At 36.7% G+C, this 17,988-nt stretch overlaps 1 protein-coding gene across 6 annotated transcripts in view; it reads left to right on the forward strand.

Annotated features, from left to right (window-relative positions):
• ZFAND4 (zinc finger AN1-type containing 4) overlaps positions 1 to 17,604 on the forward strand; it is an 87,989-nt gene extending 70,385 nt beyond the window's left edge. For 4 of the 6 annotated variants that reach the window (XM_011287244.4, XM_011287243.3, XM_011287241.3 and 1 more), the window contains 4 exons: positions 8,836 to 10,011; positions 10,731 to 10,785; positions 16,141 to 16,258; positions 17,242 to 17,604. In XM_011287244.4, the coding sequence (XP_011285546.2) occupies positions 8,836 to 10,011; positions 10,731 to 10,785; positions 16,141 to 16,258; positions 17,242 to 17,377 (1,485 nt within the window). In that variant the 3' untranslated portion in view covers positions 17,378 to 17,604. Of the gene's footprint in view, positions 1 to 8,835; positions 10,012 to 10,708; positions 10,786 to 16,140; positions 16,263 to 17,241 lie in introns of those variants that run through there. The other 2 variants (XM_045040327.1, XM_045040328.1) reach the window with 2 other exon arrangements.
• The last annotated feature ends 384 nt before the right edge of the window (positions 17,605 to 17,988 follow it).

A 17,988-nucleotide genomic window follows, 5' to 3' on the forward strand; every position in this document is an offset into this window, starting at 1 on the left:
TAAGTGACTGACTTCAGCTCAGGTCATGATCTCATAGTTTATGAGTTCAAGCCCCTTTTCAGGCTGTGTCCTGATAGCTCAGAATCTGGAGCCTACGTTGGATTCTGTGTCTCCCTGTCTCTCTGCCTCTCCCCTGCTCACACTCTTTCTCTCTCTCAAAAAATAAATGAACATTAAAAAAAATAAAAAAACATAATGTGAAGTAGGGAAAAGATAATTTTTTCTAGATGGAGAACAGTTGATCTAGCTGTATTGAAAAAAATCTTTCCTCACAATCTTAAATTTTTACGCACCTAATAACAGAACTTCAAATACATAAAGCAAAAGCTACAAAGAGAAATAGACAAATCCATAGTTATTTTAGAAGAATTCCACACACTCTCAAAAAACTGGTGGAAAAGATGGAAAAATCAGAGAGGATGTAAGACTTGAACAACACTATCAGCCTACCTGCCCCAATTGACATTTATAGAATGCTGCATCAAAGAACAGCAGGGTACACATTCTTGTTCAGTGCACTCAGAACCATATTGTGTGCTGTCACACAAGTCCCAATGAATTTTAAAATATTCAAATTATACAGAAAGTTCTTACTCTAATGGAATAAAGTAAAGAATCAATAACATATCTGGAAAGTCGAATATTTTGGAAATAACACACTTCTAAGTAATTGATGAGTCAAAGAGACATTGAAAATCATTTTGCACTAAATAAAATTCTTCTGATAATATGGTGAATTTGTTTTTTTAATGTGAAATCATTCTTACATTCTTAGAATGAACTACTCTTGGTTGTGATGAATTTTTCTTTTTATATCTTTATCTTTAATTTGCTAATGTTGTATTTAGGAGTCTTGTTTATCCGGGGAATTGGTCTGTAATTTTTTTCTAACATGCAGCAAAGTTGGAAGAATTTTTTTTTTTTTAATTTTTTTTTCAACGTTTATTTGTGGGACAGAGAGAGACAGAGCATGAACGGGGGAGGGGCAGAGAGAGAGGGAGACACAGAATCGGAAACAGGCTCCAGGCTCTGAGCCATCAGCCCAGAGCCTGACGCAGGGCTTGAACCCATGGACCGCGAGATCGTGACCTGGCTGAAGTCGGACGCTTAACCGACTGCGCCACCCAGGCGCCCCCAAAGTTGGAAGAATTTTACAGTGAACACTCATTTATCCACACATAGATTTTATAATTAAAATTTTTTGATTGTTTTTAATTGTGGTAAAAATGTACATTTTTAAGTTTAATACAGTTCACTAGTGTTATGTATATTCATATTATTTTACAACCAAGTTTTATTTTTTATTTTTTGAAGTTTTATTTTTCTTCTAAGATTTTATTAAATTTAAGTTAGTTAACATACAGTGTAGGATTGGTTTCAGGAGTAGAATTTAATGATTCTACTTACATATAACACATATAACACTCAGTGCTTATCACAAGCACTCTTCTTAATGTCCATCACCCATCTGGCTCGTGTCCCACTCCCCTCCTCTCCAGCAACCCTCAGTTTGTTCTCTATAGTTAAGGGTCTCTTATGGTTTACCTCCATCTCTGTTTTTATCTTATTTTATTTTCCTTCCCTTCCCCTATGGTCATCTGCTTTCTTAAATTCCACATATGAATGAAATCATATGGTATTTTTCTTTCTCTACCTGACTTATTTCATTTAGCATAATACACTCTAGTTCCATCCCACATCATTGTAAATGGCAGGATTTCATTATTTTTGATGGCTGAGTAGTATTCCATTGTATACATATATCACATCTTCTTTATCCATCAGTCAATGGACATTTGGTCTCTTTCCATACTTTGGCTATTGTTGATAGTGCTGCTATAAAGATGGGGGTGCATATGCCCCTTTGAATCAGTATTTTTGTATCCTTTGGATAAATACCTAATAGTGCAATTGCTGGGTCACAGGGTAGTTCTATCTTTAACTTTCTGAGGAACTTCCATACTGTTTTCCAGAGTGGCTGCACCAGTTTGCATTCCCACCAACAATGCAAGTGGGTTCCTCTTTCTCGGCATCCTCACCAATACCTGTTGTTTCTTGTGTTGTTAATTTTAGCCATCTGACAGATGTATGGTGGTATCTCATCATGGTTTTAATTTGTATTAACCTGATGATGAGTGATGTTGAGCATCTTTTCATGTGTCTGTTAGCCATTTGTATGTCTTTGGAGAAATGTCTGTTCATGTCTTCTGCCCACTTCTTAACTGGGTTGTTTGTTTTTTGAGTGTTGAGTTTGGTTAAGTTCTTTATAGATTTTGGATACTACCCCATTATCTGATATCTCATTTGCAAGTATCTTCTCCCATTCTGTAGGTTGCCTTTTTGTTTTGTTGATTGTTTCCTTCCCTGTAAAGAAGCTTTTTATCTTGATGAAGTCCTAATAGTTTTTGCTTGCCTCTGGAGGTGTGCCCAGTAAGAAGTTGCTACAGCCAAGTTCAAAGAGGTCAATGAAATCTTGCCATTTGCTCCTCTAGGATTTTGATGGTTTCCTGTCACACATTTAGGTCTTTCATCCATTTTGAATTTATTTTTGTATATGGTATAAGAACGTGGCCTAGTTTTATTCTTCTGTAAGTTGTTATCCAGTTTTCCCAACACCATTTGTTGAAGAGACTGTCTTTTTTTTCCATCAGATATCCTTTCCAGCTTTGTCAAAGATTAGTTGACATGCAGTTGCGGGTCCATTTCTGGGATTTTCTGTTCTGTTCCATTGATTTGTATGTCTGTTTTTGTGCCAGTACCATGCTGTCTTGATTACTACAGCTTTGTAATATAGCTTGAGGTTCAGAACTGTGACGCCTCCAGTTTTTTGTTTTTCAGGATTGCTTTGGCTATTCAGGGTCTTTTGTGGTCCCATCCAAATTTTAGGATTGTTTGTTTTAGCTCTGCAAAAGATTCTGGTGGTATTTTGATGATTGCATTAAACGTGTAGATTGCTTTGGGTAGTATAGACATTTTAATTATGTTTGTTCTTCCAACCTGTGAGTAGAGAATGGTTTTCCATTTCTTTGTGTCCTCTTTTTTCTTTTAATGTTTATTTATTTTAAGAGAGAAAGCATGTGTGGGAGGGACAGAGAGATGGGGAGAGAATCCTAAGCAGGGTCTTTGCAGTCAGCACAGAGCCCAACTTGATCCCATGAACCATGAGATCATGACAGGAATGAAAATCAACAGTTGGGTGCTTAACCGACTGAGCCACCCAGGTGCCCCATGTGTCCTCTTCAATTTCTTTTGTAAGTCTTCTATAGTTTTCAGAGTACAGATCTTTTACCTCTTTAGTTGGGTTTATTCTTTATTTTTGTTTTTTACATTTTTATTTGAATCCAAGTTAGTTAATGTATAGTATAGTAATAATTTCAGGAATAGAATTTAGTGATTCATCACTTACATGTAAAACCCTGTGCTCATCCCAAAAAGTGCCCTCTGTAATGCCTATCCTCCACAACCAACACCCCTGCCAGCAACCCTCAGTTTGTTCTCTGTATTTAAACAGAGTCTCTTATGGTTTGTCTCCCTCTCCATTTTTATCTTAGTTTTGCTTCCCTTCCCCTATGTTCATCTGTTTTGTTTCTTAAATTCACTCTTAAATGAGTGAAATCATATATTTGTCTTTCTCTGACTTTTTATGCTTAGGATAATACCCTCTAGTTCCATCCATCTTGTTGCAAATGTCAAGATTTCATTCCTTTTGATTGCCAAGTAATACTCCGTTGTATATATATATATACCTACCATATCTTCTTTATCCATTTATCTGTTGATGGACATTTGGGCTCTTTCCATACTTTGACTATTGTCGGTAGTGTGGCTATAAACATTGGGGTGCATGTGCCCCTTCAAATCAGCATTTTTGTATCCTTTGGATAAATACCTAGTAGTCCAGTTGCTAGGTTGTAGGGTAGTTCTGTTTTTAATTTTTTGAGGAATCTTCATACTGTTTTCCAGAGTGGCTGCACCAGTTTGCATTCCCATCAGCAGTGCAAAAGAGTTCCTCTTTCTTCACATCCTCGCCAACATCTGTTGCCTGAGTTGTTAACTTTTAGCCATTCTGAAAGGTGTGAGGTGGTATCTCATTGTGGTTTGATTTGTAGTTCTCTGATGATGAGTGATGTTGAGCATCTTTTCATGTGTAGTTAGGTTTATTATTCTTAGATATCTTCTTGGTTTTGGTACAGTTGTAAATGGGATTGATTTCTTGATTTCTTTTTCTGCTTCTTTGTTATTGGTGTATAGAAATGCAACAGATTTCTGCATGTTGATTTTATATCCTGCAACATTGCTGAATATTTACCTTTTCAGTTGCTCTTTATTCTTTCCTGCAATTACATGCTTCCTTCAAGGATTATTTTCCTTCTGAATCATTTCTTTTAGTACTTCTTTTCATTTAGTAAAGGTTTCTAACAGTGGATTCTCTCAGCGTTTGTCTGAATACTTATTTTACCTTTTGTGTTTTGAAAGATGTTCAGTCTTTCAGAAATGCGGTAAGAGTAGCACAGCAGACCTGCATAGGCACTTTAGCTTGACCCATCAATTAACATTTTTTCACATTTGCTTTCTCCCTATTTTTTCACCATTCCATTTGGGAATTAGTTGCAGATATCATTTCCCCCTAAATACTTCATTCTGCATATATCTCTGCAGAACAAGGGTCTTCTCCTACATAACCACAATATAGTTACCATACACATGATTTATCATTGATACACATTCTGTCATCTATATTCTAATTTCTCTTTGTCCCAGTGGAATATCCTCAGTTTGAATTTGTCTGATTGTTTCATCATGATTGGATGCAGGTTAAACATTGTTGGCAGGAATATTACTTATATGATGCATTCTTCTCAGTGCAAAACATCAGGAGGCACGTGTCAGTTTGCAGTAATTTTACTTTTTTTAAAGAAAATTTGCAATTTTAGTTGATATTCCCCTTATATCCAAGAGTTGTTTAATAGCATTTAGAAAAATTCCTGGTGAGAGAAGCTTTTTGCTTTGTCATTGTTTTTGATTTCTAGTTTTATTGAAATTAAAAACAATGATTTTATGGAAATCAGATAATGTTGCTTATATTTCTGCTTAACAAAACCTGATTATTTGTGATCTAATATCACTCTGCATGAATATTGCATGTATACTTCAGAAGATGATTCATTCTCTATCATCAGGGTAAAAGTTTGATAGATAACTATAAGATTGACCTTATTGGTCAGTTGTTTGGATTCCGCATTTCCTTTGTTTTGGTCAGCTTAATGTTTCTTTGATAAAAATAATGATATCTGAAAGTCCATTATTGGTGGACATTGGTGTATTTCCTTTTTCATCTTCCATAGTTTTTTGCTTTAAGAAGGTACTTGTGTTACTGTTTCATAAACTTTTATTTTATTTATTAAAAAAAGGTTTTTTGGGGCGCCTGGGTGGCGCAGTCGGTTAAGCGTCCGACTTCAGCCAGGTCACGATTTTGCGGTCTGTGGGTTCGAGCCCCGCGTCAGGCTCTGGGCTGATGGCTCAGAGCCTGGAGCCTGTTTCGGATTCTGTGTCTCCCTCTCTCTCTGCCCCTCCCCCGTTCATGCTCTGTCTCTCTCTGTCCCAAAAATAAATAAACGTTGAAAAAAAAAATTTAAAAAAAAAAAAGGTTTTTTAATGTTTATTTTTGAGTGAGAGAGAAAAAGAGACCGAGTACAAGTGGGGGAGGGGCAGAGATCAAGAGAGAGACAGACAGACAGACAGACAAACAGAAAGACAGAATGGAAGCAGGCTCCAGGCTCCAACCTGTCAGCACAGAGCCCAGTGCAGAGCTTGAACTCAACGACCTCGAGATCATGACCTGAGCAGAATTTGGACGCTTAACCAACTGAGCCACCCAGGCGCCCCTACACGATTACATTTTAATTATACTGCTTACTGCAGCTGTTATAAAGTGTTCCATCCCTTTCAGCTTAAATTTTCCTTGCCAGATATCCAGCCCATAACCCTGGATAACTTACTGTCTTCATTTACTTGGTATACCTTTTCCCATGTCTTTTAGAATTCACTTTTAGGCACACTTTTTTTTTCTCCAAGTAATCTCTACCCTCATTGTGGGATTCAAACTCACAACCTCAAGATTAAGAGCTTACCCTTGTTAGATGTAGAGATTACATAAAAATAAAATCTTTAAAAATTTTAAAAATCAAAGTTAACTTTCATTTAAAAAAAATTTTTTTTTTAACGTTTATTTATTTTTTTTGAGATAGAGAGAGACAGAGCATGAACGGGGGAGGTTCAGAGAGAGGGAGACACAGAGTCTGAAACAGGCTCCAGGCTCTGAGCTGTCAGCACAGAGCCCGACGCGGGGCTTGAACTCACGGACCGCGAAATCATGACCTGAGCCGAAGTCGGCCGCTTGACCAACTGAGCCACCCAGGCGCCCCAAAGTTAACTTTTAAATTACTTTTTGGTATATCTTTTATATACATTATAGAGTTGGCTTTTTGCTTTGTGAACCAGTTTGAAATTTAAAAAAGTAGGTAACTTAATCACATTTATATTTAGCAGTATGACTTTCATATATGGTCTCAAATGTCTTATTTTGATATATTTACACTATTCTAATGGTCTCTTTTCTTTTGTGTATGTATGGATGTGTGTGTGTATGAGTGTGTACTTTTTGGTACTTCAGAAGCCTTTTGTTCTATTGTTTAACTTTATTAAAAAAATTTTTTTTAATGTTTATTTATTTTTTTTTGAGGGAGAGAGATACAGAGACAGAGCATGGGCAGGGAAGGGGCAGGGGCAGAGACAGAGGGAAACACAGAATCCAAAGCAGGCTCCAGGCTCTGAGCTGTTAGCACAGAGCCCAATGCGGAGCTTGAACTCACTAACTCTGAGATCATGACCTGGGCCAAAGTCAGACACTTAACCAACTGAGCCACCCAGGTGCCCCATCTATTGTTTAACTTTAGATTAATATTTATTATCATGTCCTTTATCTGCTTTTTCCTTACTTAACCTTCTACTCTTTTATTTTCCATTTTTGAGAGGTATCTTTTGACTCTTACTTATTACTTATAATCAATGAACTTATTTTGCTTTCTTTTTTTTTTTTTAAATTTTTTAACGTTTATTTATTTTTGAGACAGAGAGAGACAGAGCATGAACGGGGGAGGGTCAGAGAAAGAGAGAGAGAGAGGGAGACACAGAATCTGAAACAGGCTCCAGGCTCTGAGCTGTCAGCACAGAGCCCGACGCAGGGCTCGAACTCACGGACCACGAGATCATGACCTGAGCCGAAGTCGGCCGCTTGACCAACTGAGCCACCCAGGCGCCCCTTATTTTGCTTTCTTTATCTCTCCATTAACTTTTTTTAAAAATTGAAATATAGTTGACACACAATGTTACATTAGTTTCAGGTGTATGGCATAGTGATTGCACAGCTCTGTATATTCTGCTGTTATGCTCACCACAAGTGCAGCTACCATCTTCACCCCAGAACGCTATTGACTGTATTCCCTGTGCTGTACTTTTTATCCTCATGACTTAGTCATTCTGGAAACCTGTATCTCCCACTCCTCTTCATCCCCTTTTGCCTATCCCCCTACCTCTCTCCCTCTGGCAAATGCCAGTTTGGTCTCTAAATTTATGGATCTGTTTCTGCTTTTTCTGTTAGTTTTATTTTTTAAATTCCATATGTAAGTAAATCATGTTGTATTTCACTTTTTCTGACTTAGTTTACTTAGCATGATACCTCAAAGTCTATGTGTATTGTCACAAATGACAAGATTTCATTCTTTTTATGCCCGAGTAATATTCCATTATACATACATCGCACATCTTCTTTATCCATTTATCTATTGATGGGCATTTAGGTTGCTTCTTTATCCTTCCATTTTTAAGTTTATCCATAACATCATAAATTGTTGTGATACTTTTATTAAAACTTACTATATTGAGGACCCCTAGACCACTCTACAGTTTGATGATTTGGTAGGAAGACTCACAGGACCAGCATATAGTTGGATTCATGGATAAGATTTATTACGGCAAGAGGGTACAAAGTAAAATCATCAAAGGGGAAAGGCTTATGGCTCAAGTCCAGAGAAAACCAAGCACAAGCTTCCCAGAATCCCGTTCCCAGTGGAGTCTCATAGGACATGCTTTATCCCTCTGTCAATGAGCTGTGTCAGTACATATGGAATATTATTATCTGCCAGGGAAGGTTATTAGAGAGTCTGTGCCCAGGGGTTTTATTTGGGGCAGTTCATGTAGGCATCCTCTGTCTAGCATGTACCAAAAGGCCAGACACCCAGAAGGAAAGCCAGTGTTTAGCATAAACCATAGTGCTTGCACAAACAAGTTAGGCACCTTTTCTGTTAGGGTGGTAGGAACCCTCTTGAAATACAAGTTCCCAGAAGCTAGCCAAGGGCCATCCTGGAAGACAGGCCTTTTCAAGGATAGCAGTGTAGGCCTATTAACTCTTTTCTGTAGTACCTATGTAGCTGACACTCATCTTACTAGGAAAAATTGTTGGGGGCCTAAAATACGTGAGTAATATATCTAGTATACTCAGTGAATTTTCTTCTCAGCAAAACTCTGGAAAATAATCAGTAGTGAGGAAGATAAATAAAATTATTTTTAATATTTTCAGAAAATTATACTCCGTGGAGGAAGAGAGCAAAATTCATCTCAGTTTTAAACTTCAGATTTTAATCTTTTAAGACGTTTTAGATTGAGGTAATCAAAATGCCAGTGCTGCAGTAAATAACATTTTCCTCCTTCATTAATTTTTGTTAATGGGTAGACAAAAATGACTGTAAGGAATTATATATTCACTCTTTTTTTTAGCCTAAGAAAGCTGTCAAGGTAAAACCTCGTCCACCTATAGCTCTTCGACCTTCTGGTAGTTCCACGGCAGCTGCTCGCCACAGATTGTTAAGGGTTCTCCCCCACATTGGGCAGTCTTGTTTACCTTCTGCTGGGAATGCATGTCTACCTGAAACTTCCAGCAATGCCGTTTCAAGTTTGGCAACTGTGCCCCCCACTGATAGACCCATATCATCTATTGCTAGCGATTTTCTTAAGGAAGAGGATAACTGGGAGATGAACGCACTGTCTCATTCCAATGGTAGCATCAAACTACCACCTCAGATACCCCATACCGAGTTGGAAAATGACAAGGAGCTTGCTGATTCTGTTCTCCATCTTGGATCATTCCTGCCTAGGCGGACGAAACACTTTTCAGGAAATTTGTCATCCAATAAAGAGGATGACACTACCTTATTTCCAACTTCAGAAGAATGTGTAACTGAAGAATCACTTCCATCTGAAGTGGGTTCATTTGCTTTATTTACGGAAGGAAACACCAATGAACAGAGCATTGGCTTAGAAGGTACACAGAAGGTAAATCCAGAGTTCTTACTCTGTAATGATGATAAAGGGTTGAAAGCTGCAGAACAGCATCTTAAACATGTTGCAAGAATATTGAGCAGTGAATCAGTAGAAACTACAGTTCTCGACCACCATGAATTAAGTCCTCACAAGAATAGACTCTTGTCACCTCTTCGCTGTTCTACACCAATGTCACTCCATAATTCTCTGGTGAAACCACAGAGACAGTCCAAATGTTTTGAGTCTGGGAATCTCCAGTCTTCTGCTTCACAAAATGTGCTTCGGTCGCTAGATGTTCGAAATATAACTGATTCTTCTTTCTCTAGGACTACTCGCTTTCGTGCTGTTAAAGTTGATTCACCTGGGAAAAGAGCTGATATTATTTCTAAAGTTGAGGCGCGGGATATTACAGAAATGGCAAACAAGGCTTCCAAAGAGCCTGTTGGTTGTGTAAATAATATAGGTTTTCTTGCTTCGCTGGCCCGGAGTGCAAGCAGAGATAGCTTACAGAGCATGCGTGGGGCAGGCAGGATTCGGACCTCTGGAATGGGGCTGTCTACAAGTCTCCAGCATTCTCAGGAAGAAAGCTTTAGGAAAAATTCTCCCCTGTTAGAACCTACAGATTTTTTTCTAGTAAGTATTTGTTTGCAATATGTTCTACTAGTTAACCTTGTAGTTATTCATCATATTACATGTTTGTTTTTTGTTTACTTAAGGGAGGAGACCGAAGGTTGAATTCTTTTTATAAGTTTCTCTTAAAATGTTAATCTAGTTGGTAGAAAATCTTTTTGATAGTTGAATTTTAAATAAGGTGTTAGCCCTAAATTGAGAATTGTAATTTGAAAAATAATTTTGTACAACAATTTATCATCTATTTTTAACACTAAATATTTTTAAAAATTTTTAATGTTTATTTATTTTGAGAGAGAGAGAGAGAGAGACTAAGCATAAGTGGGGGAGAGGCAGAGGGAGAGAGACACAGAATCTAAAACAGGCTTCACGCTCTGAGCTGTCAGCACAGAGCCCGACGTGGGGCTTGGACTCACAAACTGTGAGATCATAACCTGAGCCGAAGTTGGACAGTTAACTGACTGAGCCACCCAGGTGCCCCTAACGCTAAATATTTTTAATTGTTTCCATACAAGAACTTTTATTTACACCATCAAATTTTCTTCTCTTAAAGAAAAATACATACAGTATTGCTGCATGTGAGAATCAGATGCCAAATTAATTTAATTAAATGAAAGCCCAACAGCATTTCCATAATAAAATACAAGTATTTCATGTTGAGTGATCTTTTCTTCTGTTCTCCATTAACTTACCTCTGTAGATGTTTTGTGTTTTGATTATAGTCTGCCCGTGGCATTGGAATGAATGGAAATAACACAGCAGCAGGGAAAAGAGTAGGTAAGCTACAGATAATTGTGAAAATATAAGCCTAACAATCACTTCATTATGCATACTGTTTTTTTCAGAGAGAAATAAGAGGAAGGTTCTTTGTGGTATGTATGGAGTAAACTCTCCCTAAACTTTGTTCCACTGAGGAAAATGGCTATTAGAACTGACTGTAGAACATACTTGAAGAATAAAACAAAAATTGAAATTGAGGTCTCTGTTGCCTGGGGAAAGATATAGTCTAAGTGAAAAGACAGGAAGGATGGAAGAATTAATGTGTAATTCCACAACCCTCTGTCACTGGCCACTCTAGAGCCATGCTGGGCTGCTGGTTGGGTTTCGAAAAAGTACCCTAGAGAGGTGTTTCTTGACATCATAATCCAATATGAAGGAGAGTAGGAAGAGCTCCTTTTGATGAACTGATTATTTCTGGATAAAAGAAAAAGACAGTCCTTGAATCAGCCCTTCCCAAAGCACAGTAGCAGAAGTAGCTACAACATTGGCACTCCTTTCTGCCAATAACACCTTAAAGGTGCACTGGCCAGTCCTAATCTCCAAGGAAGCCATTATGATCATCATCTTTTGAGATTTTAGACTCAGACTAGGGGTGGGTGCTCATTACCAAAGATGTACCACCTTTCTAGCCTCAGGGTTCTAAAGGATACTTTATATGAAAGTATATAAAACTGATGTCGCAACCAATGTAATATATATTATGGTTGTCACATGAGTTTTATGCCTTTAAAGAGTACTTAGGGTTTATTTTTCACTTCTACATAAGGCCCAGAGTTTTAAAGTCTTAATATATCCATGTTTTTTCAATTTTAAAGTGTTATTATATCCATATTTTTTCAATTTTTTAAATTGTGGTAAAATATACATAACATAAAATTTACCGTCTTAACCATTTTTAAGTGTATAACTCAATGCCATTATATAAAACATTCACATTGTTGGGCAACCATCACCACCATCCATCTCCAGAATTCTTTTTATCTTGAAAACTTGTACCCATTAATCACTAAGTCCTCATCCCCCCGCCCGCTCACCCCAGCCTCTAGCAGCCATGATTCTATTTTCTGTCTAATTCTAATTCCTTGAAGTACCTCATATAAGTGGAATCATACAGCATTTGTTTTTTTGTGTGTACCTTACTTCACTTAGCATTGTATCCCCAAGGTGCATCCATATTGTAGCACCTTGGGGACATGCTGTCAGAGTTTCTATACTTTTTAAGACTGAATAATATTTCATTGTATGTATATACAGCATTTTGCTTATCCATGTATCTGTGGATGGAGACTTGTGTTGCTTCCACATTTCAGCTCTTGTGAATACTGCTGTTATGAACATGGGTGCCCCAATATCTCTTTGAGACCCTGCTTTTAATTTTTTCGAGTATATACTCAGAAGTGGAATTGCTGGCTCACATGTTTATTCAATTTTTAATTTTTTGAGTAACTGCCATAGTGGCAGTTTTCCATAGTGGCTGCACTATTTTACATTACCACCAACAGTGTATTAGGTTTCCAGTTTCTCCATATTCTTACCAACACTTGTTATCTTCTGTTTTGCTTGTTTGTTTGTTTGTTTTTGATAATTGACATCCCAATAGGTATGAGGTAGTATCTCACTGTGGTTTTGGTTTGCATTTCCCTGATGATTAGTGATGTTGAGTATATTTTTATGTGCTTAGCCATTTGTACATCTTCTTCGGAGAAATGTCTGTTCAAATATGTTGCCCATTTTTAAGTTGGGTTGTTTCATTTTTTGTTGCTGAGTTTTAGGTGTTCTCATTCTGGATACTGGTCTCTTATCAGATATGTGATTGGCAAATATTTTCTTCTAAATATTTCTCCCTTTTTTATTCTACTGATAGTGTCTTTTGATGCACAATAGTTTTTAATTTTCATGCAGTCCATGTTGTTGGTGTTTTCCTTTGTTGCCTGTGCCTATGGTATTGTGTCCAATAAATCATTGCCAAGTCCAATTTCATGAAGTTTTCCTCCTATATTTTACTCTAAGAGTTTTATATATGTCTTCCAGGAAGGTCTTTGATACATTTTGAATTAATTTTCTAATTTATATATTTTTGTATATATGGTGTAATATAAGGGTCCAACTTTATTCTTTTTCATGTATATATTCAGTTTTCCCAGTGCCATTCGTTAAAAAGACTGTCCTTTCCCCATTGTCTTGGGTATCCTTGTCAAAAATCATTTCATCCTATATGTGAGGGTTTATTTCTGGGTTCTTTATTGCCTGTCTTTATGCCAATACCACACACTATAATTTATCTACTTTTAACTCTAATTTGAGCTTCTGTGCTTTTTCATTTCTCTTCTCACTCTTCCTCTGAAATAGTTGATGCTGTGGTCACCAAAGATATCCACAATTTCAATCCAGTGGATGCTTCTGTATCCTCACCTTGTTTGATTCTTGTGGGCCTCCTTCTTGAAATAGTTTCTTTTCCTTTGTTTCTCTCTGTTTCATTTCTTTCTTCTTCTTCTTCTTCTTCTTCTTCTTCTTCTTCTTCTTCTTCTTCTTTTATTCTGGGCTATCATATTGCTGTAGAGTTTTGTTTTTGTTTCATTTTGTTAAACCTGATTTTCTTTTTCTTTACTTGTTTTACCAGCCCTCTGCTTGTCCCCAGGTATACATTCTTTTGGTTAATTTCATTTAAGTCAAGCCATCAACTACTGCCTGCAGTGATGATTACCCAAACAAGGGCTATGTAACTTGCTGCCATTTCCTTTCAGTAATAACTGTATCATTCTGAATGTCCTTGAAGAGTCCATGAGAGTTTTGGTATACATTTTATTTAATTAATTTGTTAAATTCTTCCACTGGTTTTCTTTGCTTTTTACTATAGGGTCTCCCTTGGAAATCTTACCCATCCTCATAGTTCCAGTTATCATTTTTAGACATATGATTACCAAATTTTAGACATATGATTTTAGACATATGATTGCACCTGGAAATTAAATAGAGGTTGAAATAGAGCATTTTATTTTATTTTATTTTATTTTATTTTATTTTATTTTATTTTATTTTATTTATTTTAAAATTTATTTATTTGAGTTCAAGTTAGTTAACACACAGTGTAGTATTGGTTTCTGGAGTAGAACCCAGTGATTCAAACTTATGTATAACACCCAGTCCTCATCCCAACAAGTGCCCTCTTTAATGCACATCACCCATTTAGCATTTTTAGAAGCAATTGCACCTGTGAATGGGTCTAGTGCTTCATTCAGAGTGGGTATGATGTGGTAAGTGACAGAAAACAACTCTGGAAAGTTGGAAAGGTATCATATTGGACATACAAACCCTGAATGCCAGTCTGAAGAATAGTAGCAAACCTATATATTAGTGATGGGTCCTGACTTGGAGTAGGTAACTAATAAATGGTTTTCTCCGGTAGGTAGAAGCACGTATAGAAACTATTCTTGTAGGAGAAGACTGCAGTTGTGTGTCTGTGCCAACTCGTACTGTGTCTTGTATTTCTGCACATTCAAAAAGAGTTCTTGAATGAAAAAAGTTTGGGAAACATTGAGTTAAGCAGTTCCAAGGAAAGAAAAAAGGAAAATATGACTACACTGAACTAATTAAATAACTATCATTAGATTATTCCATTGAGGAAGAATATCCTAAACCTGAATTTCAAAGATAATTACAATCAGATGAGCTTCCAGAAGATATCTGGTATCATATGCCTTTCCTCTGTGACCTGTGCAAATGCTTATTTTCGTTTTTTAAGAAGTACCCCATCACCTTTGTTCTTGATAACTCTTAAGCGCACTTGAAGAAGAAAGTGCTAATTGAGTTGGTGCCAGGGCACCACTGGGAATCATTCACTTAGTTGTTTTCAATTTTGTTTCTACCATTAGGAGTCATTCAGTTAGTTTCCAATTTGAGGCAAGATCTAGGAAATGGGAAGGTATTTCAGACTGGTAATAAAGCTGACTTAGTTACTGGGTTTGTATATCCAGCATCCTTTCTGGGTGGCAAAAGGCATAGCACCAATTCATTGTAATTCCAATTTTTTGAACCCTTGAAGGATCTTCAAAGACTTTTAGCTGCCATATAAACATTAAGCCGAGGTGTCTCAAACCTTTTTTAAATAGTGGAGAATAGGCACCAGTACCACCTAGACCCAGCATTTTTATTCTCATTCCTTCCCCTTGTTCTGTTTTCTTTGTTTGCCTTTTCCTTCTTGGCCTTTTAGTGCCACCAAGCACCATGTGCTGGTACTGTTATTATAACAACTGTGGATGGTGACTTTGAGCCTCTCTGCTTGAGTCAGGTTTGTTGGAATTTTGCTCAGTTGTAAGAGAATTTCACCTAGTAGTTAAAGAAATTGATTTAATTATTCTTATGTAATAACAGATATGCTGTTTTTTAAACATAAAATCATTACAGTAGTACAAAATTCAGTAACTATTTTTTGGAAAGGTAGTACTGTGAAATCGAGCAGTGCACCATGTTAGTCACTGTTGATAATATGGTATTTTATATAATTACAACATTTAAAATTTTCAGGATGCTTTTTACATGTGAGAACTGAATTGACCTTAAAACACTTAGAAACACAAGGGAGAAAACCATGTTATGTTATCTCAAAAATGGGGGTTCCTAGGTAGCTCAGTTGGTTAAGCATCCGATTTCATCTCAGGTCATGATCTCATGGTTCGTGGGTTTGAGTCCCGCGTCGGGCTCTGTGCTGACAACTCTAGAGCCTGGAACCTGCTTCGGATCCTGTGTCTCCCTGTTTCTCTGCTCTTCCCCACTTGTGCTCTGTCTCTCTCTGTCTCTCAAAAATGAATAAATGTTAAAAAAAATTTTTTTAATGAACAAATTGAAGTTTTGAAAGAATAAATAACTTGCCTGTGGTTTGACAACTGTAATTTCAATGATGTAATCAGGACTAAAAGACCAGTTTCTTGATACTCTGGTGCTCCTTCTTGGCGTAAAAGAATAGGGTGTTTGTATTACATATACATTGTTTCTCAGAGGCCTCATAAGAATGATTTTGAACCAGACTTTTTCTTAATTCTCTGTCAAGGTTTGGTGTACTTTACAATTACTGATTGCCCTTAGAAATAATCAGAAAAATACTGGTGTGTACAGAAGCCCTAAAAATGTAAGTCTCGGTCAGTAGAAACCCACCTCATCTTTAAAAATATAACAGTTCTACTGTATCCTTACTTGTAGATTTTGTAGATAATTTTGGATATAAATATAGCACAAATTAATTTTTTATGGCCAAGAAATTTGTTGTGATGGGGTTGTGTTTTGTGTTTTGCTTAATACTATTTCACATTTAACATTTTCTGCCTGTAGTAATCAAGGTGTCCTTTCATTAATCAGGAGAATGTACTCATCACCTCCCACCCGTGAAAGCCCCAATTCAAACAAAGAAGAAAGCAGCAAAGCATTGTTTTCTCTGTGGAAAGAAAACTGGACTGGCTACTAGCTACGAGTGCAGGCAGGTTGGCTGACTGGAAAAGCTGAGATGCTTTTTTTGTGGTGACCCAGCCTGGGGATACAATATAAAACCTTCTTTAAATTGGCTATTCGTAACATCATTAAGATGATGTTCAGATGGTAGCCCTTATTTGAGCTCCTAAGTGGCTGAAGTAAGGATGAAGTAGACAGCTCATGAGTTTATAAATCATGAGATCCTCTCCTGCCCTCCAAGTTGGGAGATTTAAACCAGTGGCAGAGTGTACTTTGTCTTATGATAGATATGCGTGGTTTTTGTTTGAATGCAACTTGGAAGAATCCCTCCTCCAAGGTTCTTTTTTAAATTGAACAAAAAAAGGACTGAATTTAAAGTAAATGTACTATTAATTTTAATGATTATATGGTACAGTTTTATTTCAAAACAGAGGAATAATCTATTCACAAAAAGTAATGAATTTTCTCATAATTATTTCTTTCATTAGCATTGATTAATATCAATCAATCACTCTGGGGATGGTGTCTGCCCTTAGTTTGAGTCCAGGCATTAAAAACAACTGCTGCTTTTTAGAGTGCATTCTGTTCAGATAGAAACAGTTCATCTTGTTGCGAAAAACATTGTAAAAATCCTTTTATGACATAGTTAGGTTTTACGTAATTTTCTTTTGAGACTGAATTTCTTAGAAATTCAGTTCTCCCAGGTTTACTAGATACAAGAGAAATGGTAGACATATCTATCAGCTTTTGCAATTTTACCATTTCATAAAAATCTATATCCTGTTTCATTTCATAATAGATCCTTTATTTTAAACTCTCATATTCATGGACAGTTAATTCTCTTTGGGGGGCACTTGTGCTGGTTTATGAGTGCAAGGGAAATGTCAGTGCTGAAAATTGCTAAAGAGAACCACAGGGCTCCTGTTGGATACTGGAAGTCAAGCTCTCATCTCCCAAGGAGATGAGCCTCTCTAAAATGTGACTATTCACATGAACTTTTTTGTGCTTTAGATGTGGAAACAACTTCTGTGCATCTCATCGTTATGCAGAAACTCACGGCTGCACCTATGATTACAAGAGTGCAGGGAGGAGATACTTACAGGAGGCAAATCCTGTGGTTAACGCACCCAAACTTCCAAAAATCTAGCTCTTGCTCTGCGCCTGGGAATTGTATTACAGTGACAGAAGAAATACTGTTCAGACTGCATTATATCTGTTCGACTCCAAAAGATTTGCCAAATGAAAAAAGCATACGGTGCTCACTGTTGGAGAAAGAATGCTACTATATTTGACATCTTTATTCTTTGGTCAATCAAATGTTTTAAAAGTAGTTTTAAAAACTTTAAACTATAATGATTTAACTTTGTTACTGCATGTCTTGTGTTAAGTATTTTATATTGACATTGCAATTTTACTAGACAAGTCTTCAAAAGATGCACTTTAGGAAGTTATCACTGACTATGTAAACCAGCTTCCACGGTGTACAGAAATGTGCCGTCACGTAATGGCTCTACTCAAATCCACCACTTTTTTGAGGGGGGGTGGGTGGGTGGTGGAGATTTTTTTTTTTAATCCCATGTGAAAATTTATTGAATTTACTAACAAGTTCCTTTTATTTCAAACTACTTTTTATAAAAAAGAACATTTCATTTCCCAGTGTAGTTTTAACACACATATTTCTTCCATATTCAGATTGGCATTCAGATATGTATCCATTCATAAAACACATCATGTTAAACATACTATATATTTCTTAAA

This window comes from Felis catus, chromosome D2, assembly GCF_018350175.1.
Source record: "Felis catus isolate Fca126 chromosome D2, F.catus_Fca126_mat1.0, whole genome shotgun sequence".
Taxonomy (NCBI): Eukaryota; Metazoa; Chordata; class Mammalia; order Carnivora; family Felidae; genus Felis; species Felis catus.